This window comes from Argopecten irradians, chromosome 3 (assembly GCF_041381155.1).
Source record: "Argopecten irradians isolate NY chromosome 3, Ai_NY, whole genome shotgun sequence".
In the NCBI taxonomy this organism is placed as follows: domain Eukaryota; kingdom Metazoa; phylum Mollusca; class Bivalvia; order Pectinida; family Pectinidae; genus Argopecten; species Argopecten irradians.
The window spans coordinates 327,325-352,994 of NC_091136.1; the positions used below are offsets into that span (position 1 = coordinate 327,325).

Genomic DNA, 25,670 nt, shown 5'->3' on the forward strand with positions numbered 1-25,670 from the left:
AGAGCGACAGTGCGACAATGCGCCAAGCGTAGAGCGACAATGCGACAATGCGCCAAGCGAAGAGCGACAATGCGCCATGCAACAGTGCGCCAATGTGCCATGTGACATACGCTCTGTCGCATGACACTTTGTCGTATGACGCATTGCCGATCTTCGCATAACACATTGTCGCATAGCGCTTTGCCGTCAGTCGCGACCCTGCCATGCAACAGTGTGACAATGCACAATGTGACAGTGCGATAATGTACGATGCGACAATGGATCGTGCAGCAATGCGCCAAGCGAAGACCGACAATACGACAATGAACCGAACGTAGAGCGACAATGCGCCATGCGAAAAAAAATTGACGAAAATCTGGAAACATGCGACTGGAGTGGATGATAGCGGAGCCCAAATAGCAGAAGCGTTGGCAATAAATAGCACCATCGCCTTCAGGGTCGGCCTGGCAGAGGACTTGAATTTGCAACAGGGTGAAAGTGTGGACCTCGTAACAGTCGTGTTTTTGGAAGGAGACGACACGGTTACACAGGACACGTCCTGGTGGTGCTCTGACAGTGTATTCCTTCAACACATACATCATACACAACAAGGAAGCCCACCACCTGATAAATGAGGTTTGTCTGATGAGATTTTTATTAAGTCATTTCTATTGGTAAATTGAATAGGGATTTTTCAAATGCAACTACAAGCCATTTATAATATGACGCTCATTCGTACACTATGTCACGCTTGAAATAATTATTTTATTATCAATGTCAGCAAAATAGATATTGAAGTGTTTTAATGTTTTCAATTAAATAACTTTGTTAAAGGAATTGTTCAACGAAATCCGAATGGCTGCTGGACAAAACACCATATACATCTTGAAATGGCTTGGCGCTTTGAAACATCCCATTGGTAGATTCTAAAATGTAAAATATATTCATTGTTCCCTGCTATTTATATATAACATATATACAATAATCACAGTCCAAATCATAGAAAGGGATTTTAATAAAGTTAATATCAATTGATAGCCTATAATCTATAAATGCATTGATAATATCTAGGATGTGTGATATGGTTGGTACCTGCTTCGATTCAAAATGTAGAGTCATCGCCACGTGAAAGGACGGTCATTATTTTTGTGGTTTATGCAGCCTTTAGCCTTTTTACAAGTTAAACTTCTGACTACTGTTATACAATATTTATTTTATATCGTTGCTTCATCATTTGCTTATAACAGAGACGTTCTGACGTATACTTGCGACACACATCACACCAGAACATGAGACGTTTTATTTTTCTTCGGTACCGCAATGTTGCTGGACTCGATTGATAAAAATGGGTCAAGAAAACGATATAAGTACAGAAATAGACCAAATCAAAGCAGCATAATTATAAGCCATAATGTGTAGGTTAGAATAGGCGTCATGATTAGGCCCAACATTCCAACCCCCGACCCCCCTCCCCCCAAAAAAAAATAAAATAAAAATAAAATAAAATAAATTAAATAAATGAATAACACGTCTCACTCATACATTGCATACGACGAGAACAATCCTAATACTAAAAGTGCAAAAAAGGAATTCATAAAAATGTACTTAAAACTTTTAAAATATGTCCGATATATGTTTGCTCTTTTAAACCACTTCTGTTTACAGTAAGACCTAGCGAGTAAACGTTACCCATAGACCTAGGCCATCTTATGCAAAAAAGGTCTTATGTTTTCTTGCGCCGATGTTCAGGTACCCAAGTTCATAAAACATGATTTTTTAAGTAGTTTCATTGAGTCTAAATTTGGTGAAAATTGAAAAAAAATAATAATGGTATAGATGAACACGATTAGTGACATGAATAGTCATTTTTAATGATGAAAACGATTGGTAACATATATGGTCATATTTATAGATGAAAACGATTGGTAACATATATGGTCATATTTATAGATGAACACGATTGGTAATATGTATGGTCATTTTTAATGATGAAAACGATTGGTAACATGAATGGTCATTTTTATAGATCTGCAAGATTGGTAACATGTATGGTCATTTTTATAGATGAACACGATTGGTAACATGTATGGTCATTTTTATAGATGAACACGATTGGTAACATGTATGGTCATTTTTAATGATGAACACGATTGGTAACAGGTATGGTAATTTTTAATGATGAACACGATTGGTAACATGTATGGTCATATTTATAGATGAACACGATTGGTAACATGTTATGGTCATTTTTTAATGATGAACACGATCGGTAACAGGTATGGTAATTTTAATGATGAACACGATCGGTAACAGGTATGGTAATTTTTAATGATGAACACGATTGGTAACATGTATGGTCATATTTATAGATGAACACGATTGGAAATCAACATGTATGGATATTTTATAGATGAACACGATTGGTAACATGAATGGTCATCTTTAATGATGAACACGATTGGTAACATGTATGGTAATTTTTAATGATGAACACGATCTGTAACATGTATGGTCATTTTTAATGCTGAACACGATCGGTAACATGTATGGTCATTTTATAGATGAACACGATTGGTAACATGAATGGTCATTTTTATAGATGAACACGATTGGTAATATGTATGGTCATTTTTAATGATGAACACGATCGGTAACAGGTATGGTAATTTTTAATGATGAACACGATTGGTAACATGTATGGTCATATTTATAGATGAACACGATTGGTAACATGTATGGTCATTTTTATAGAAGAACACGATTGGAAATAAACATGTATGGTCATTTTATAGATGAACACGATTGGTAACATGAATGGTCATTTTTAATGATGAACACGATTGGTAATATGTATGGTCATTTTTAATGATGAGCACGATTGGTAACATGTATGGTCATTTTTAATGATGAACACGATATGTAACATGTATGGTCATTTTTAATGCTGAACACGATCGGTAACATGTATGGTCATTTTATAGATGAACACGATTGGTAACATGTATGGTCATTTTTATAGATGAACACGATTGGTAATATGTATGGTCATTTTTAATGATGAACACGATCGGTAACAGGTATGGTAATTTTTAATGATGAACACGATTGGTAACATGTATGGTCATATTTATAGATGAACACGATTGGTAACATGTATGGTCATTTTTTATAGAAGAACACGATTGGAAATAAACATGTATGGTCATTTTATAGATGAACACGATTGGTAACATGAATGGTCATTTTTAATGATGAACACGATTGGTAATATGTATGGTCATTTTTAATGATGAGCACGATTGGTAACACGATTGACTGTATGGTCATTTTTAATGATGAACACGATATGTAACATGTATGGTCATTTTTAATGCTGAACACGATCGGTAACATGTATGGTCATTTTTAATGATGAACACGATTGGTAATATGTATGGTCATTTTTTTTAGATGAACACGATTCGTAACATGTATGATCATTTTTAATGATGAACACGATTGGTAACATGTATGGTCAATTTTAATGATGAACACGATTGGTAACATGTATGGTCAATTTTAATGATGAACACGATTGGTAACATGTATGGTCATTTTTAATAATGAACACGATTGGTAACATGTTATGGTCATTTTTTAATGATGAACACGATCGGTAACAGGTATGGTAATTTTTAATGATGAACACGATCGGTAACAGGTATGGTAATTTTTAATGTTGAACACGATTGGTAACATGTATGGTCATATTTATAGATGAACACGATTGGAAATCAACATGTATGGATATTTTATAGATGAACACGATTGGTAACATGAATGGTCATCTTTAATGATGAACACGATTGGTAACATGTATGGTAATTTTTAATGATGAACACGATCTGTAACATGTATGGTCATTTTTAATGCTGAACACGATCGGTAACATGTATGGTCATTTTAATGATGAACACGATTGGTAATATGTATGGTCATTTTATAGATATACACGATTGGTAACATGTATGGTCATTTTTAATAATGAACACGATTGGTAACATGTATGGTCATTTTTAATGATGAACACGATTGGTAACATGTATGGTCATTTTTAATAATGAACACGATTGGTAACATGTATGGTCATTTTTAATGATGAACACGATCGGTAACATGTATGGTCATTTTTAAAGCTGAACACGATTGGTAATATGTATGGTCATTTTTAATGATGAACACGATTGGTAACATGTATGGTCATTTTTTTAGATGAACACGATTCGTAACATGTATGGTCATTTTTAATGATGAACACGATTGGTAACATGTATGGTCAATTTTAATGATGAACACGATTGGTAATATGTATGGTCATTTTATAGATGAACACGATTGGTAACATGAATGGTCATTTTTAATGATGAACACGATTGGTAACATGTATGGTCATTTTTAATAATGAACACGATTGGTAACATGTATGGTCATTTTTAATGATGAACACGATTGGTAACATGTATGGTCATTTTTAATGATGAACACGATTGGTAATATGTATGGTCATTTTTTTAGATGAACACGATTCGTAACATGTATGGTCATATTTGTGGATGATCACGATTGTTAACATGTACTGTCATTTTATAGATGTGCACGATTGATAACATGCTTGGTCATTTTTATAGATGAACGTGATTGGTAACATGTGCTGCGTAATAGGGATCTAAAAAGACCTATTGAGGCGCCGCAGACAATAATAAGAGTTCGAATAAGATATGTTGTTCTGGGAGGAGGAAAGTAAACATTCGGATTGTAAACAAAGTAATTGACCGATCGCCATACGACCTTTAACCACGCCCCCAATTATCTTACTTAGATACTGTTGCTACGTCTGCCAAGCTTTCACAAAGATGGCGGCTGCAGCAGTATCACGTAGAACATCGCTTACCGACTTACCATCAGATTTCTCTTTAAATTATTTGAAAGAATTGAAAATAACACTCAAATCAAGGCAACAGGGATTTAAGTACTTCAGTGATGGGTATTTTGAGAATGTTAATCTTTACAAATCAGTTGATATCATCCACGTGTCCGCAAAATGTCATCGGAGTCAACGCAAAACCGAATCGCCGCATAAAATAAACATTGACATTTCTCCGGGGAAGCTGGACCTCTCTCATTGTTCATGTACTGCTGGGTATGTATATATTGTCTTTATTTTATTTTGACTTTTTATTGTGAATTCCAAGTCGGCAATTTCTTTCAAACTCAACAGATATATACATGTTTTATGTAGCTTACCGTACATGTTTATAATCATTGTCATTGCAAATATATTCAGTATACGTTTGCGCGATTGTACAGTATTCATGTAAGCTTATCCCAAACATATGCCCAATTAACAGTAAAATCCAAGCATTCTAATTGTTAAACGTTTCCGTGTAACAATGTGTAGAATCTATAGTAAATGTCATTCGAAGGTGCGTATGTTGTTTGTGGCTCGATCGGAAGTTTGCTTTGCATACATATTATGTAATACGATTAAATATTATACAATATACGTAGTCAATTTACTGACAAATTGCACAGAAAACCCTTGACACCAATTATTTACAACTTTATTTGACATCTACCTTGATTGGGGACCGTGATTACAGTATAGCATCCCACTGAGTCGGTATTTAATTAGCGTCAGGTACCAGGACACTTATCTGATTACGATGTTTATTACGGCCATGTGTGATTACTTGTAGACCACCACCCAGCCTTTGTTTATATTAGAGCACATATTTATTACTTTGTTTTGATGTTACGCTGAAAGTGAGCATAAATCAAATGTTGATTTTAATCGTACATTATGTAATTCTGCTTGTATTTCAAACAGTGCGAGCGGATGTTGTTCCCACGTTGTCGGATTGATTACTGCTTTGACACAGTGGCAAATGATGGGTCTGTCGGATGTTCCCGCGGATTTGTCTAGTACATGTTTCCAACAACAATGGTCTATACCAAGAGGATCAAAAATAACACCTGAGGCTGTACCACACATGACTATAATACAACCTAAACCCGACAGAAAACAAGGACCAATTAAAAACACAATCAAAGATTGCCGGTACGCATATGATACATTTTATTAAATGTAACATACCAATACACATATATACATGCATGTACATATATCCCTTGAATATATTTCTCTGACAATATAGCTTGATCTTTTGATTAATTACTCATTACTTGTATATAACTTTTATTCAATGACAATTATGGTAATATAAAAATAGAAAGACATATTGGTTTTTTTTACACATTTTAGAAACAATTTTACTATGAATTTTACAAAATTTGCCATATTACTTTTACAGGAAAATCAAGGTTGAGGAAAAAGATATTGAACACCTGAAATCACTGATGAACTTCCCTATCAGTTACGTAGCAGTGAAACCAACTAGGATTGTAGATACACATTTAGGTCAAGTTGGTGTTGGCAGCGGACTAAGTACACATGTAAGCTTTACAAAACATAACGTCAAATGTAAATCAACCACACATTGTTTTTAATTCATTCCTTGTCTTGTATACAGGGCATAAAGAAATTAGTAAGGAATGAACACACATACCAAATCTGATTTATAACTGTAAGAAGACTGAGCTGGACTCGCCCAGATAAAATTTTGAAACGTTTGATTCGGGTTATTGCCCTTTCCACGTGCACGCGATGTGCTGCAATTTTTTTGGTAAACAAAGCATCACTTTAGCTCATCTGTACACCTGCACGGGCAAAAGGTGGAATGTTTAGCTTTAGGCCACATTCAATGACATCTGACTCTATATTAAAGCCCTTGTCAGCCATTATACCATCTCCTTCATTCAGGAATCCTATTTCTACGAAATCTTTTAATATTTTCTTGCAACCAGATTCCTCAAATATTGCCTTGTTCGATATCGCACCAGAAAATAGCATAGATGAGAAAATGATGGAACCCCTTGGGTCACAGGCTACAAGACCTTTTAAAGTATTAGTAGATTTGTAGTCAGAGTATGTCTGTGATTGTGCTTTCAAGGAGGATGGTTTGCATATTTTTATTTCTGTACAATCCATAATAGCAAATGTTGTAGGAAACTCCTCAGCAAACTTGCTAGGCATCATCCTAAATATTGTATCCCTTGGTGGCCAAATTGAGACTTCCCCAAATCTGAGATACATGTAATTTACCCACTGGGTAAATATCACCCCAACAGTTTGCTTGCTTAGTCCAAATCTGTATCCTAGATCTGCGTAATCAAAGTTGTGTCGCAGTTTCATGAGAGTCATCAGGGATAAGGAACTTTTGGATGCCGCGGAACTGTTCTGGTGTAAATCCTGTGTAATATTTCAACCTTGTAGGATTGGTTATCAAACTCCGAACTGTTTGGAAGAAAGAGAATCATGTGTAAAACTTAGGGAAAACCACTCCTATTACACGCAAGTACAAGGACGGTTGCTAGTAACAGGTGCTGAGTTTTGTCACTTTGTTGTATTCACACCAAAGGAAACATTTATAGAGAGAATTAAACCAAACCAAAAGTGTATGAGCGATATTCTCGCCAAACTTTCTAATATTTATTTTGAACATGTTCGGCCTTTCTTGGCCATAAATAAATGTTGAAAATGTATACATACATGGACTTTCAGTCTGACTGGCATTTTCTTGTGTTTTCTTTACATCAGGTGGTAAATCATCCTCTGCAGGTGTCTCACATGTCGCACTTAATTAAATAAAACATCTCATTGTAATTAATATGAAATGAAAATGCTTTTACTTTATAGATTCATGTATATATGCATTGCATGGATTTTATTCTAAGTCCTTCAAATGTTTCCTGAAGTCCTTGCACTTATAGTATGTTTGTTACAGTTACATGATACTATCTCTTTTAAGTTTGAAAAACAAGATTTAGAACGGTAAAGATGACCATGATGTCCAGCTGGATAGATGATTAATTTAAATTTAATGTTTATTCATTACTGGTCACAGACACAGATGCTAATAATGGATTTGGTGTTTGGTAAACTTCTTTGAACTTTGAAGAGTGATATATGCCGTATTAAGTTGAGAAATAAATGGATAAAAGCATTACTGTTCCGAGTGTTAAAATACCAATTTACGTAATTAAATAAGATATAAATCAAGCACCTTGATAAAGACGACAGGACAAGCTTTCTCCTTTCCGTTGGCTGTTTAGCAGGACTTGGCAGAGACAAGTTTCCGTTTGATGTGTGTGGTATGGGATCAGGAAACGAATCAGTTGGACCCGATTCTCCGTGGAAGTGCTAATGAGAAAAGAATAAACCAAAAAAGTGATTTTCCTACTTAGGCATCGGGAATTTCTGTTTATTTAATTCAAGCACATACATATACACACTGTATCTGCAGTCCGTGATTATATATTTAACATGTAAGAGACTCACGATATTATTGATGTACAACGTGTATATACCTATACATCCACTCCCCATTTCCGATGACAGGTGTTAATGATCATGGTAATTAAAAGTTCATACATCAGGTCAGTTACGTAACACTTCCGTTCGTAGTCTATATTCATTCACAGGTAGAATACACGTGTCAAATTTATACGCGATACCTGCTGTTCAAGTCAACCCCTGCCCGGTACATGTAATACCCGTGTCCTTTTTCGTACATGTGTGTTACACATGCTGAAGCTGGGTATCTAGGTAGTTGACATGTAAGCTTATAGTGTATTTAATAGCTCTTTTAAACATATTTTCTATAATTTGGCCGACGGGAACGAAAGTGTAGAAAGTTTAACGTTATTTATGCGAGCTCAGAGCGGCAGATGTATTTTAAACAAGGTATTTTTTAGGTATTTTTAAATTGAATCTATCAAACAAAAACGCTATATCATCATAACTTACCTTCGAACAAATAAATGTGTTCTTTGTTACTTTGATGACGTTGAGCTGATCGTGAGGGCGGTTACATGCCTTGATCTAACGTAGACAACGATCCAAATTACTCTTAGGTTTTGGAAACGGAATAAATTGCACCCCTACTACTCTCTCTGGATACCGGTTATCTGAATTACAAACTCCATAAGCACATCTTTTCCCCATCTTTTTACCGCAGTTAAGCCTTTATTTATACATTATAGCTTTAGCTTACATATGCGTAACAACCGTGCGCTTGGCAGACATAGCAACAGCAGAAATTATCGCAGCCGCGTACAGCTATAGAAGAATTATTTGATTGGTCAATAAAAGATGTGGGCGGAGTTTGGCGATCGGTCAATTTCCTCGTCCCAGGTAGACGGATCCCGCGAATGAACAACAAAGAGTTGTAATAAATTTAACCTCACATTTACTAAATCATATATAAAATTAATACAAATATGGTAAGTTAATGATTTTACAAACAATCGAGTACATCAACTAACCGCAATGGTCGGGGCTTTCCCCAAGAATGTTTGGGGTTACATCACCCCAATTCGGGGCACCTGATTGGGGCAGAGCTCGGGGCTCTCCTCGGGGCTACTCGGGGCAACCCCTAGCAGACGCACTAATAATATTTTATAACTTAATAATAAAAATGTTTCCGATATAAATTATCGGTTTTACTATCGTGCCTGGTGCCGTTGAATAATAAATAAACAATTAAATAAATAAATTTGGAGTTTCCAGTATGGTAAAATTACCTTGGATCTGGAGCTACGAAAATACCAGCTTCACAGATGGATGGATGGAGGAAAACTCGCTGGAGCCTCGATACACACATGCGCATCGAGGATCCAGCGTAGCGACGGACCGACCAATGACGTAACGCGACATTAAAACTGACGGAGACAATAACCAATGAGGGCGTACGTATCTATCTATATATATGTTGTATTACAAATCATAAACAAAGATGTCAGCGCCCAGGAGAGGACGTATTGAATTACTACTGAGAGCATTACTGGATACATAGAAGGCAGCTAAGTACTTAGCTTAATTTATGCATACCGATACTTGCACATATATTCTATAGGAGTTTTCTCCCTTTAATCTATGTCCCAAATTTATTGTTAGGATTACTTCCCTTTACTGATAGGAGTAAAGGATCATGGGTAGAATTTTTTTTTCTAGGCGCCATTATCATGAGAAAGTGCGAGCTCCAATTTTGAATTTTAAGCAATTATAGAAAGTGTTTACGAGATCAGAAGAAGGGTTTTCAGTGTGCCATTCATTCCATACGAACTATGTAAGAAGTTGTCAGCCTAAAGTGGAGGGAAAAACATCGCTTAATAGCGGAGAGGAGCTCGAGTCTTGGGTTGTCAATCCAGTACCCCAGCTCGGTGCGGGAGATCTACAGTACAAGTTTAAGTATTGTCAATTTCATTGTGATTCGGCATGAGTTCGTTTTTACCACGTGTTCTTGTTTTAGGACATAGTTTTGTCCGTAGACATTTTTCTTACCTGCATGAACCGAACCTGCACACTTTTAAGATTTCTCAGTGTGAAATAGATTTTTTAGGTGTTGGCGGCGCGACTATTAACAGACTTGAAAATGACCCATCGGTACGAGACAAGATTGTAGCTTTTCAGCCACATGTGGTTATTCTGCAGATCGGGGGTAATTGTTTGTGCAATGCAACTACTCGTCCGGATCAGTTAGCTTACCGAATGTTACATTTTGCAAGGTACCTGCATGACAATTACGGTAGTGAGGTGTACATATGTGACATTTTTCCTAGGCCTCGCCCTAGGGGCATGCTACCTGACACATGTGAAGCTCGACGGGTGGCCACTATCAAGGCCCTGCATGTGTTGTTATTAACAGAAGATCACGTGCATGTGTGGTCGCATCGCAGACTTTTTAACATTCCATTAGACTTATTTCTTCATGATGGCTGTCATCTGAATACTACTGGTAACAAGAAGTTCTATCGTAGTATTAGACTAGCGATTATTCATGCATGTCGCCAGCTTCACAGCGCAGCAGTTTAGGTAAGTCTCGCATTGTCATTGTGCATTGACTCATTATAGTCAACCGTTCCAAATATATTTAAAACCGTTATAATGTGTACTACACTGTTTACTTTTGTCTGGCGTTTTCTTTTCCCTTTACAGGTACGTTATAGTGTATAGTTACACAGTCATTTTTTGCACTAGTTAGTCCTATATAGCAATATATTGCTCAGACCCAAAGTTTGTTTACATTTAACAATGTATTTATATACAAAATAGTCTTGAATACCGCTGTGGTTACAAGGTGGTGCTTTCTTCATAATATTCCTAACTGGCTACATTCAGGTTTTTAAATATTTATGCTGCTGATGATTTTAGCTGACAGGGTTGTAACTGTCTCTGTCTGTTAATAGTTGTAATAGTTAATTTATTAATTAGGTGACACATTATAAATTATGCTGTTTTGTGTTCAGCTATTTATATATTATAGGCCATGGCTAGGAGGGTCCCACATGCACCCCCCCCCCAAACCTCCGAACCAATATTTTTCTGAACCCTTATGACCCACTGATCACAAATCCAAATGTAAACATTGCATAAGTTGGGATGAACTTCCGGTTATGACGTCATCAAGATAGCCGCCATCTCGAATTTCACTAAAAATTGAAAAATAGTCATTACATTAACATTTTTCAACCGAAGTAGACAAATGAGGTATCAAAATGACCACAATAGAACAACAAATACATATCAGGACCAAAAAATCCAATATATGTAGTGATTTCTATGCATGAAATGAAAAAATCGGATTTAAAGCTCAAAAATGGTGATTTTTCAGCAAATTTTTCATATTTTGTTTGACGCAGCAAAAATGTTTCCCAACAGCAATCTATTATTTCTAAGAAGTTTTTGGCCACTTGTCAATCAGTTTAAGCAACAAAAACAACCAAAACCAATGTTAACATCGTATAAGTTCCGGTTATGACGTCATCAAGATGGCCACCATCTCGAATTTCACTGAAAAATGAAAAATAGTCATAACATTAGCATTTTTCAACTGAAGTAGACAAATGAGGTATCAAAATGACCACAATAGAACAACAAATACATGTCGTGACCAAATAAGCCAATATATGTAGTGATTTGAACGCAGGAAATGAAAAAAATAATATTTTAAGCTCAAAAATGGTAATTTTTCAGCATTTTTTCATATTTGGCTTGACGCAGCAAAATTGTTTCCCAACAACAAATTGTTATTCACAATCAGTTATTTGACCTATTATCAATCTGTTAAAACAACAACAACAAAAATATATAGAAATGCAACAGTGATTTGTTATACCATCTTTTGGTTTACAAAACATCACCGGATGCGGCATATGATTGTTATTTTTTCCAAACCGCTAACACTACAGTTTCCTGGTGTCTTGGAATTTCCTGAATATAACATTGACTATTGACGATTTATATCTTAACAAATTTGAATTTAAAGTTGGCTGAATATCTAAGTGGGACTTCAAAATAATCCATTTTCATGCTCGAAATTTTGTAGACTAGTAGCCTCTCAAAATGAATTATTACAGCAAAACGCTAACTAATAGCTATAGGGTATCAAATTAAAGTTACGTAAATACCATGACACTTTTCGAAACATATTGTGTCTTTTAGAATGAGCACATCCATTGTTTATTTCCTGTGTATAACGCAAGATATAAGATGGTTACTACAGTGTCACATATTTCTTTCACTAGTTCTTAATGCTAATCATTTTCGTTGTGCGTGCTTTCTCGCCAGAGTGTCGTCTTCGACCTCGGTGACCTGATGTGACATTACATTACCGGGTTACCATCGTGGTTCTAACTTGTCAACTGTCAATGGTCAGAGTTAAGATCAGAAACATCGGCTTCAGGGATGTGGGAGCTCTTCCTGTTTCCAACTTAGTTTCACCTAGATTCACATATCGTATATGATGTTCCAGACTTCCCCGGCATGATGGAAAAGACACCAGATCAACATTCTGCGGAGGGTTGAGTTGGTTCTCCTTAATTCGTATGAAGCACAATTCCTAATTCTTGTGAACCTCAGTGACCATAGGTGGCACAGGTGGATTCTTTGAGGTCATAAATGAGGTCTGCAGTGAAGTTTCACTCTTTGCCAAGTCTGGAAAGCACTTTAGAGAACTTTTTACTGGAGAGTCTTCAATGGTCTCTTTGCGCATACACCAGATGTGACAAAAAGCACTTCAGTGGGCACCTCATTAATGAGGTGCCATTTATGGGCACGAGGGTCCAAAGATTGATGAATAGTACTTCATACGAATTATGAGTTAAGAGAACCAATTCCACCATTGGAAGCCCTCATTATTAAGTCTGAAACAGCCTCGATATGTTAGAATCACCAGTGATTACATCCCTGAACCGATATTCAGCTGCGAAGACAGTGTTGTATCTGTCTGTATTTCTTTTAGCATACTTAATGCAAATGTTGCTGATGTTGAATTCAGCTGTATCTGTCTGTAAAATTAAAACAAATATTGCTGAGGTTGTATTCAGCTGCGACAACAGTGTGGTATCTGTATGTATATATTTATGACATAATTAACACAAATATTGCTGATGTTGTATTCAGCCGCAATGACAGTGTTGTATCTGTCTGATATATGTATAACATAATTAAAACAAATATTGCTGATGTTGTATTCAGCCGCAATGACATTGTGGTATCTGTCTGATATATTTTATAACATAATTAACACAAATATTGCTGATGTTGTATTTAGCCGCAAACTGGTTGATGGCTTTCGACGAATTGGATACTTGATATATCTCGAGTACTTTTTCTCTCAGTACTCCAGTATCATGTAAATCCGGCACCACTGCCACTTGTCCCTTTTGCAAATTTTGGGGCACTTAATTGATATATCAGGCTTATGATTGATACATGATACATAGACAAATATTTATAATGAGTGCAATGCATTATATTTAGAAACAGAACATGTTTTTAGCACCGTGTTTTCTTTTTGCATCCTTTTAGCTGCCAGTTTGAGACCATGCCCCCCAAACGTGTGAGATCCACCCCAAGTACAAATTCAAAGGGTGTGAGGAGACAGCAGGCTCCAGAAAATCTTTCGTCACAAGTGGGCATCCCGGCGGAGAATTCTAGTGCACCTGCTCCTCATCCGGTGCCACTTGAGGGCATTGATATTGCTGCGTTGGCAGCTGCTGTCAGCAAATCGGTGACAGAGGCAGTTACCACAGCACTGCAACACTTGCAGTCGAGACCTATCGCTACGGCACCTGCGCCTTTTGCCTTGGGATCACCGTCGCAAGACATTCAGGTCGGCGACTCTGTGCGTAATGGTAATGCTACAACAACAGGTGAGGATTCCGTGACACCAAGAGCTCGGGCCATACCCCAGGGATCAACGACAGAAGATGTCAACAACATAAACAGTGACTTTACATCTGTGGTATCTGGAGCAGCAATGAATGCTGCAACTCACATGGCAACAGGTGGGTTTAATTCAGGTGATATTGCACCTCCTGTATCTTTGGCTTGTCAGCCGCTGTATCGCCGGGTTTCGAATGATATGCGTGACAAGATTATTTCCGGTAAATTCATAGATTTGGCTTCCCTGTTAGATAATAGCGGAGAACAGGAATCATATTTGCGTTTGGATAAGTCGGGTTTTGTCCAGTTGCCTCAATCACGTAAAAGGTTCTTAGATATCAACAAATGGACAGATGCATTTAGCATCTATGCATCTGTGCTGCGACAGCACAATCCGAATCTTCGCGAACCGCTTGCGACATACCAAAATGTTGTACGGGGAATTGCTTCTAATGGTGGACATTGGTACTTTTACGACACAAATTTCCGGCGCATGCGGGAATCCTCCCCAGACTTGGCTTGGAATCAGCTCGTAAATGAGCTATATATTCAAGCATTAACAAAACGTGCTGGAGCTGGCAACCAAAATCGCCGTTTTCAAAACAAATCACGGTCGCCCTTTCGTAGCCCCCAACAGCACATTCCAAAGACTTGCCACACATATAACAAAGGCAGGCCCTGTGAAGGATGTGCCTATAAACACGTGTGCTCACACTGTGGACAGCAGCACCAACGCGTTAAGTGTAAGAAATGGCTCGAGTCCAAGCCCAAAACCAATGATCGTCAATAAGCTTCAGGGTAACAGGTCACCCGTTAACGCCATAAAATTACAAACAGCACTTCGCGGTTATGATCACAATTTAGCACAATACTTGATTAAAGGGTTACAAAATGGTTTTCATTTACAATTTTCCGGGGAACGCAAATCTCAAACATGTAAAAACTTGAAATCAGCACTTGATAATCCACAGCAGGTTATGGTTAAGCTACAGAAGGAATTAGATACAGAAAGGATTAAAGGTCCTTTTTCAGAGCCCCCCTTTGACGATTTCAAGATTTCTCCGTTGGGGTTAGTTCCAAAAAAGGTTGAGGGTAAATTTCGCTTGATACATCATTTATCTTTTCCAAAGGATAGTGTAGATTCGGTTAATGCGGGTATACCTCGAGAATTTTGTACCGTCTCCTATGCATCTATTGACAATGCTATACAAATTTTAAAACGGTTACCACCTGGATCCTTTATGGCTAAAACAGACATTGAGTCAGCTTTTCGCATACTTCCTGTTCATCCTGATGATTTCCCCTTGTTAGGTATAAAATGGAATGGTAACTACTATTATGATACATGCCTTCCAATGAGTTGTTCTTCATGATGTATAATTTTTGAGACATTCAGCACAGCCCTTGAATGGGTGGCTAAAACAAAACTGGGATGCTCAGAGGTTGTTCATATTTTAGATGACTTTTTGTTTATAGAAACTTCAAAGGAAAAAGCACAGCGTTCACTTGATCAATTTCTATATTTCTGTGACTCTGTTGGTGTTCCTTTAGCTAAGGATAAAACCTTTCTGCCAGAAACCACCATGGAGTTTTTAGGCATTACACTTGATTCAGTCAGACAGGAAACTAGACTTCCAGCAGATAAGGTTGTCAAATGCCAACAACTCTTGAGCAGTCTTTTAACCAAAAACAAAACTACTCTTAAAGAGTTGCAGAGCATTATTGGCCTTCTGAACTTCATTTGCCAAGTCATTATACCTGGTCGACCATTCTTGAGACGGCTGATCAATCTTACAATTGGCGTTCAACAGCCCTTTTACCGAATAAGATTAACTACCGAAGTAAAAGATGATGTGCGCATGTGGTTGGCTTTTCTTAATAGTTTCAATAAATGTACATTTTTTCTAGATGACCAATTCATTGCTAGTGATGCTATACGCTTACATACTGATGCCGCTACCACTTTGGGCTTTGGTGGCGTTTGTGGAAATCGATGGTTTTACGGAGCTTTCCCCACCTCGTGGTCAAGTTATCACATCTCTATAAAGGAATTCTATCCCATTTTGCTTAGTGTTTGCGTTTGGGGTAAACTGTGGAAGAATCATAGCATTTTGTTTTTTACTGATAACGAAGCCCTAGTTGCTATCATTAACAAACAAACCAGTAAAGATGAAATCTTATTAGCAATGGTTAGATGGTTAGTGCTTCACTGTGTTCGCTTTAACATTCTTTTTAGAGCTAAGCACATTCCTGGTAAGAACAATATTTTAGCTGACCGTCTCTCTCGCTTGCAGGTAGCAGAATTCAAGAAATTGGCACCCAGTATGGATACAACACCAACCATAATACCATCCAAATACCTCCCAGAGAATTTTCTGGAGGAGTTGAAGACCTTTTGAATAAATCATTGTCTTCATCAAGCAGGGTAACATACAGTAGAGCATGGGCGACTTTTTCAGTGTTTGCAAACAATAATCACATTATTCCGGATAGCTCATCAGTTAATTCTTCGCATATCGCATGCTTTATTTCTGAGTTGCATGCGAAGGGTTTTGCGCCAAAGACTATATCTACATATGTATCGGCAGTAGCTTATGTTCACAAGTTACTTCATAATCAAGACCCAACCGATTCTTTTCTGATTAAAAAGCTTATGTGTGGAACTTACCGAGCTTCCCCTTCTACAGATACACGCTTACCGTTCGATGTAGATACGCTGAACAAGCTGCTAGCAGCTTTGGAGTTCGTAGCCACATCACCATTTGAACTTGTTCTATTTCGATCGATGTTTTTATTCGCTTTTAATGCTTTTGCGCGAGTCGGAGAGATAGCGGATACTGGAAAACAGGAAAACCTTGTTCATTATGAGAATATCACGCTTTCCCGTTCAGAACTTACTGGAAACGAAGAGGTAGTGGTCCATTTCTATGAATTCAAACACAACCTTGATAAAACACGCCACACCGTTACGTTTGGCCATGGCCCTACAAACCATTCCGCTATCAAAGCGTTGACAGAGTAAATCGTCTTCAGAGGTACATCTGCTGGTCCTTTGTATCTGTACTTGAACGGTAAACCAGTTAAACGTCAACATTTCGATAAGACCTTACATGCAGCTTTGAAATATTGCAATTTAGACTCCCGTTTTTACAAAGGACACAGTTTCCGCCTTGGGGCAGCATCATACGCAGCCCATCAACTTCACTATTCGGACGCAGAAATCCGTACACTCGGTCGCTGGAAAAGTAACGCTTTTAAAAAATATATCCGCTTACCACAATCCTAGTACATATCGTTTTGTCGTCACCTATGATACCCACCTGTTGCCAGAGTCTGTATATATATTCTGATAGTTTGATTATATGGAACGATACACCTAGTGCTTGTGTAAATCAATGCTTGATCGAAGCTTTGAACAACATAACGGAATAGAGGCTTGCTTGAGCCGGTCTCTTTTACTCTGTGTTTTGAGCAAGGTGCTGAAATTGCTTCGGAACATTTCGTGTTTAGCATTGAGAGCTTGGAAGGACATAGCAGAATAGAGGCTTGCTTGAGCCGGTCTCTTGTATGCAAGGTGCTGAAATTGCGTCGGGACATTTCGTGTTTAGCATTGAGAGCTTGGAAGGACATAGCAGAATAGAGGCTTGCTTGAGCCGGTCTCTTGTATTCTGTGTTTTGAGCATAGTGTTGAAATATATTTTCAGAACATTTTTTGTTAAACATTGCTTGCTTGAAGCTTGGAAGGCCATAGCAGAATTGAGGCTTGCTTGAGCCGGTCTCTTGTATGCTGTGTTTTGAGCATAGTGTTGAAAAATATTTTCAGAACATTTTTTAGTTAGCATTGCTTGCTTGAAGCTTAGAATTCGAAGGACATAGCAGAACTGAGGCTTGCTTGATCCGGTCTCTTGTGTATTCTTGCTAATGCTTTGAAGGCATAGCAGACTAACAAGCCGGTTGCTTATATTCTTCTGTACATGATATATCGTGTCAATTATTATTAATGTACAGCCTTCAGAATTAACTATTCAGATATTCATTTTTATAGTGTTGTAAGTATATGATATATCACATTGTTTATACTGTTTTAAATGTGGGCAATTGAATTGGAAGCTTGCTTGTGTCACTTTTCATTTGCTGGTGGCTTTTTGCCCTGATGTTTTTATTTGTAATACTTTCAATAGCTAATTGTGTTAGCAATTCATAATACGGTTGTACCAATTTTATTTTATTTGTGTACGTGTCTTTATTGCTTATGCAGTCAAGAGTTTGAATAAGGGAGACTTGCTTGAGCCGGTTTCCCCTCCCTAGTATCTGAACTATATAAATTTGCATTTGCTTTCTGTTGTAATGTTCACAAAAACTGTCACAGGTTATTTTATTGGCCCTGTAGGTTAATTTTTTGATATATAATAGTGAGTTAATGGTTACATCCATTTTAAATTTTTTCGTTGTACCCTTTTAACAAGTATCTGAGAGTATATATTGTATTGTTCGTACAAATACGATGGATCTGCATACATTTATTGACTACTTTGTATTTGTTCTATTTTACAACAAATTGTGTGTACCTTAATTATATCTTACACTTTTTATGACTAGCATAGCATTTATAGCGGTTTCGCCTGTGTGGGGAAACCTAGATGTTTTCAACATCTTGGTTTTGTGGCAGAGTTTTGGTAAACCCCACTCATGCTTTTCTTTATTTTACAAAGTATCTCCTTTGTTTGATATGTATAATGCTATGCCTTAGTCAGTATGACTTTTTATTTGTTTGTCTATATATTTTGTGTAATATTAAATGTCACCATCCGGTGGCCATTTCACACAAAACTATTTTTTGTTGTTTATGTGACAAGATGGAGGATGCGTAAAAGGCAGCTAAGTACTTAGCTTAAATTATGAATACCGATACTTGCACATATATTTTATAGGAGTTTTCTCCCTTTAATCTATGTCCCAAATTTATTGTTAGGATTACTTCCCTTTACTGATAGGAGTAAAGGATCATGGGTAGAAAAAATTTTCTAGGCGCCATTATCATGAGAAAGTGCGAGCTCCAATTTTGAATTTTAAGCAATTACCCACCCTCTTCCACCCTAAATTTATCGTTTGTGGAACACAATTTCTGTTTTGAAAACTTATATAAATTTATATTTCCAGCCATGATCTTTTATTTTACTCCAGTTAGTTATTTAGTTATGCTTTTTTGTTTTAAGTCTTATGTTTGGCAGAGTTTTGGTAAACCCCACTCATGCTTTTCTTTATTTTACAAAGTGTCTCCTTTGTTTGATATGTATAATGCTATGCCTTAGTCAGTATGACTTTTTATTTGTTTGTCTATATATTTTGTGTAATATTAAATGTCACCATCCGGTGGCCATTTCACACAAAACTATTTTTTGTTGTTTATGTGACAAGATGGAGGATGCATAAATGTAAATATGTGTTAACGACTATTACGATGATAAGATAAAGTTATCTCAGGTATATCATTCTACTAAATAGAGCCAAAGATTTATAAATAATACATTTAAACGGCAATCGTAACTGACACAGCTGATTGCAATAATCTGACCTAGATAACGCAGATACATATTTTCGTAACACTGCCCTCCTCCTAGTCAATATTTGGTCTCCAAATAAAAATGATAAATTACAACAATGGAGAAAATTACATTTACATTTAAAATGACAACATGTTAGATGTACATCAGATAAGTTTATGGTAAAACTCCTGATTACATTACAATGCTTTTCAAACACATAACATTAAGGACGTTCCGAACAGTGATCGAATGCGCCGTTCGTCCGGACCTCCTCGTGTCTATGAGTGCATTCTGAACTGCACATGAAAACTCTTTTGTGACTAAGATTATGAAATATAGCGATCTATATGTTATCCGTCTAACGACATCTTACCTTTTAACGTTAAAATCAGGATAGTATAGTCGATAAACGGCATATTTGTCGATATTGTACTTAGTTCGGTTTGCCGAAAGTTTTATACTGGGTGAAAATCAAAGTTTGTACGGTAGGTGTAGGACCTAGTTTCGACAAACTAGAAAAAAATATAATGTTGTCAGATCTTGGCTAGGCTAATATAACATGAAGCTACATGTATCTTTTGAGAAGCAATTTACATAACTCATACAAACGGACTGGTATATGCAGATACGGTCTCGACCTTGTACTATACTAAATAAAATGAGATTTCATAACAATCAAGTAATTAAAACATTTTCTGTTCAACTCCGTTAAACTGTGAATATTTAACACTTAATATCCTATATGTGTTTTAAGGGAGATGCGTAATTAAATCAAGATATTCCAATTTTGCCGAGTAATCCTCTAGTATAAAACTACATACAGAAATATTTTCACCTCTCAATCGCCCCACCCGTGCTTCGTTCAACATCAACAAGCCAGTATATTTCATGAATATTGCGTATGTAGATGTTTACATGTATCATGTTTAGCTAATATAATCCTCAATCAGCTCTTACACGTTCGGGAAACAAGACCTTATTTACTGTATAAATGTACGATAAGACATAGGCCTAACTACATGTACTGTAAGTAGATGATGCATGCATTTCCCGTTTTGAGATAATGCATGGAAGTACTCTGATTCAAATACTATCTTACGAAAAAGCACATGTAAGCTAGTGTCAACAACAGTATTATATCTGTGATATAGAAACTAAATATGTACATGTAGGCATAGACTAATTATTTACCTGTCTACAGTAATCAGCTGAACGTAGATCGAGGATTCAGAATAAGAGATTTTTGTCTTAGGCGTACACTTGTCGTACAGGTTATATTGAGGATCCAAAAATCTGTTTTAGTTTACTTCGGATAATAAATATATATCTACATGTATTAGAGATGCAGATATCTCTTCAAAACACATACAAAGACATACAGATGTGTATGATGACATCGATTTTATCGACATTGTTGTGATCAAGTTTTAAGTTATTAACCTCGATCGTTGTCACGTAGACGCTTTTCATCGTTACAAATTTGGCGCCAAATTCAAATGTATGCTTGAATATCCGCGGTCAATTTTTTTATATTCTTTCATCATAACCCAAACAACTGTCTAATTATGTGGACAAAAAATAAAGAAAATTAAACAACACAATTTTTTGAAATAAGGTATTTAAGTTGAAATTCAAATGCAAAAATTGGCCCCTTTTAGGCCTCATTTACACGCAATCGCGTGAAAAATTCACAATTAATGTATTTTTAAGAGTGGAAACGACATTGAGGTCATTGATAGCCATATAAACTTACATATTAAAGATAAAAAATGTTAAAGTTTGTAATATTTCAATCAATTACCAAGCTTTGAAAATATGTATGTATTATCTAGATAATATTTTATTAATTGTAGGCGGAAGAATCATTTGTAATATGTATACAATATTACATGCAATACCTGTCTCGCTACACACCACACTTGTTCTTCGGCAGTGTATATTTACGTCTGTGTAGTGTAACTTCCGGTTTGGTGCGACTCCTCATTTTATTATCTTTCGTTGTACATGCCCCCTTTTAAATTTAGATTACAGTTTAGGAATTCGCTTTACATGTACACACTTTCTAGATATTTCCTTTTTAACGAAATTAGTGTTTATTAACAATGTTTTACCAAGTCTCGCAAGGTCTCGTTAACGTGGTTTACTGTCGTTCGAGTCTCTCGGACTTTTCCATGCGTCGTAGTTATGTAAACAAATGGAGAGCGTGTTGTGATTCCCCCTGGGACACAACAACTCTAGGTAGCATCCAATCGTTTTAAAACTTGCTCCAACCTCTGATATGTATATAGAAAATTCAAAGCAAAGCGTCACTTTCAAATTTTCGACCGTGCAGAACAGATCGCGCTTGTTCGCAGTGAAATTCAACAAAATTCTTGCTGGTTTTGGTACATTCGGCCTCAATATTCTTGCGTTCAATATTCTTGCTATTCAATATTCTTGCTGTATTTGGATAATTTTATCAAAGGCGATCAAAATATGAAAACTTCAAAATGACAGAAAAGGAAATTCGTTCATTCTTTAAAATTCCAAATGACGTTTCTTTGGACACATACATGATTCAGAGGTTGGAGAGCATCATGAAAACGGCAACATCTGTAGAGCAGGCATTGTTTGCCATTCAACTAGACTGTGCGGCCTTTTGTGACGGCTGTTACTTTTGTGGCCAATTTTAAGTTTGGAGCATTATCAGTCAATTTTATAAGAAAAAGAGCATAAATTCAACTTTAATTCGGCCTGATTTTGGAAAAAATACTAATCATGGATTCCTCTGATTTGAACGCGGAAATGAAAAAAAGTGGAGATCTGGGCAACACAGAAAAAAATAACTGAGGATTCACTAAATTTACTGTTCAATTTGGGTTTTTGTTCAATGGAGGCCCTATCTTGCCTCACTTCTGAGGCAAGATCCCTGTAGGCCAGGTCAAACGCATTGTCAAAGCTGTGAAACAAACTTTTTCGACGGATCCGGTAGAGGCAGTACAGCGTAGAGCAGAAGGAGCCACAGGCGGCTCCACATCCCAGGTCCAGGAATCGGCAACAACTGATGACAATTCCCAGGATGAAGACGTACTGATCATGGAAGTGTTGAACAACCTGCAGAGAGGTCAACAGACCACAGCTGGATGCCGTGAAAATACTGATGAAACACTGCAAGGTGGGTTTTCATGGCAGGACCCTCAGGTACATTTAAAATCACTTGGGCAGGCCCGTGATAATAACTATTTAGATATCACAGATTTTGTTAATGGGGGTATGCAGACTGAGAAAATTGTGTCTGAAAATGAGGTCTTTCAATTCAATTTATTTATAAAGCTGGGCCCCAAAAACCTAAATTAGAAAATATCACTGTCACAATGGTCCAATGCTAATTTGGCTAAATTACATAAACTTGTACAGGATGGTACTCTGTCCAAAGATCACATTTTTGATTACCTATCACACACTTCTAGGATATATCGTTTAATATCAACACATGATACGATATCTGTCTTCCTATATGATAGGGAATACAGACGTCTCCAACATGTCCACAAGTTCCGTTGGGGTACAGCTGTCTCTCACCTATCGAACGAATTTTTGCGCCTCAGACCATATCAGTCATCAAATTTTCAGTCTGCAAAACAGAGGAAAAAACCTTTGGCCCCCGGTACTCAACAGAAATTTGCTAATTTTACACCCCAAGGGAAGGAAATATGCAAAAGATTCAATTCTAAAGGGGGGGGGGACGGAAATTGAGAATGGTAATTATGTGAAAGTGCCCTTTACACCCAAGATAGTCAGTCCTTTAGGGGTCATACCAAAGCCTGATGGAGGTGTACGACTGATACATGACTGTAGTAGACCTTAGGGATTAGCAGTGAATGATTATGCTGAAAACATTCCTAAACATAAGTACAGCACGGTTGACTCTGCTGCGAGACTAGTATCCCCTAATTGTTACATGGCCAAAGTAGATATCAAAAGTGCATATCGTGTTGTCCCTATCAGTGACAGCAGTCAAACAGTAACGGGGATTCATTGGGAATTTAAAGACGGAATTCGTTACTTCATTGATAAAAAATTACAATTTGGCTCTCGTTTAGCACCTAGTATTTTCCATAGACTTTCTCAGGCAGTGGTTCGGATTATGAGTCGTAAGGGTTTTAGTAACATAGTAGCATATCTAGATGATTTCTTTATTTGTGAGTCTTCTAAGGCTCAATGCATCCAAAGCCTTAACACCCTAATTTGCCTCTTACGAAGGCTAGGGTTTATGATTAGCTGGAATAAATTGTGGATCCAACACACAAGCTGACCTTCTTAGGTATCGAGATAGATTCCCTCGGAATGCATCTCAGACTTCCTGACGAGAAGTTACACGCACTAAAATATGAGCTAGACAATTTCAGCTCTCGCTGTCGTGCTAGCAAAAAGCAACTACAATCTTTAATAGGGAAACTAAACTGGGCGTCGTCGGTAGTATATGGCGGGAGAGTCTTCTTTCGCAGACTGATCAATGCTATGTCTTCCTTGAAAAAAGATTCCCGTAAACTCCGGTTAAATGCGGAAGTCCTCCGGGACTTAGCCTGGTGGCATACCTTCCTTCAAACCTTTAATGGCAAATCCCTCCTCTTAGAGAAACGAGCTGTTACAAGTATATACACAGATGCTTGTAATGAAGGGGCGGGTGGTCATTGGGGGTAATGGCTGGTTTTATACAAACTGGTCCGCTGACATTCCTACTGCATTACATATGCACATAAATGAAAAGGAAGTTCTAGCTGTATGCCTCGCAGCACAATATTGGGCTCCGGCCTGGGCAAATAAGCGTATTATTGTCTTCTCTGACAATATGTTCACAGTATCTAGTATAAACAAATGTACGTCTCGCAATTCTACAGTTATGCATTTTCTAAGATACCTCTTCTGGTTGTCAGCCAGATTTAACTTTCATTTATCTTCCAAACATATCAAAGGTAAGCATAATTGCTTAGCAGATTGTGTGTCCCGTTTGCATGAGGGCGAGGCATACACTACATTTGTCTCAACGCTCCAAATGCCAACCCCTTTATTCTCTCTGTTGTACCATATGTCTATTAGGTCTCTTTCCCTTCTTTTATCTAGGCACGGCCCGAAATATGCGGTTGCTGGATGATCAAGTGTCCCTGTTACGTGCAAATGTTTTGGCGCCATCAACCAGACGAACATACCATACCTACCTAGATACCTATCTAAAATTTTGTTGTGATCATAGTATAAAACCTATCCCAATATCTTATATCAATTTAGGGCGTTACATTGCCTTCCTATCTATGAGGTTACAGTTTTCCTCAATAAGAAATTACCTGTCGGTTGTAAGGCTTTTACATCTTGAGGTCGGGTTAACTAATCCTGTTGACAATTTCCATATAAGTAGAGTACTAAAGGGAGCACGTAGATTGTTGGGGGACTCATCCTGCCAGAAACTTCCGATTACTCCCATTATTTTAATGCAAATCTTACCCCAGCTTGACATTAAGTCCCCTCGTGATATTTGCTTTTGGGCTGCTTGCTTGGTTGCCTTCTTCTCCTTCTTCAGGAAGTCCAACCTCCCCCCCCTTCTTGAAGGATTTTAATCCTAACATACATCTAAGTCGTCATAATGTGTCCTTTAGTCCTAAGGGAGTGATCCTACATGTGCATTGGTCAAAAACTATTTAGTTTAGAGAGAGGTCACTCTCTGTACCTTTACCATTAATTCTTTCCTCTCCCCTCTGCCCCACCCAAGCCCTCCTTTTGCTGTTCAGGCTGTGTCCCTCAAAAAACTTAAAGATACCGGTCTTTCGGTTTCCTACTCCAGG

The 25,670-nt window shown here is 37.2% G+C and overlaps 2 protein-coding genes and 3 pseudogenes across 2 annotated transcripts; 4 read left to right on the top strand and 1 right to left on the bottom strand.

Moving 5' to 3' along the window:
* Positions 1-4,762: 4,762 nt before the first annotated feature.
* On the top strand, positions 4,763-8,110 carry LOC138317220 (uncharacterized). Its single transcript, XM_069258772.1, has 3 exons — positions 4,763-5,158; positions 5,846-6,076; positions 6,330-8,110. Exons 1-3 carry the CDS (start codon positions 4,872-4,874, stop codon positions 6,523-6,525), a joined length of 714 nt encoding a protein of 237 aa, XP_069114873.1. The 5' UTR covers positions 4,763-4,871; the 3' UTR covers positions 6,526-8,110.
* Positions 6,527-9,793, bottom strand: LOC138320174 (uncharacterized; annotated as a pseudogene).
* Positions 9,794-13,814: 4,021 nt separating this feature from the next.
* LOC138317221 (uncharacterized) lies at positions 13,815-19,697 on the top strand. The gene has a single exon (XM_069258773.1). The coding sequence runs from the start codon at positions 13,965-13,967 to the stop codon at positions 15,093-15,095; it is 1,131 nt and encodes a 376-aa protein (XP_069114874.1). The 5' UTR covers positions 13,815-13,964; the 3' UTR covers positions 15,096-19,697.
* Positions 16,581-19,697, top strand: LOC138320175 (uncharacterized; annotated as a pseudogene).
* A 4,094-nt stretch (positions 19,698-23,791) lies between these two features.
* LOC138320176 (uncharacterized) lies at positions 23,792-25,445 on the top strand (annotated as a pseudogene).
* The last annotated feature ends 225 nt before the right edge of the window (positions 25,446-25,670 follow it).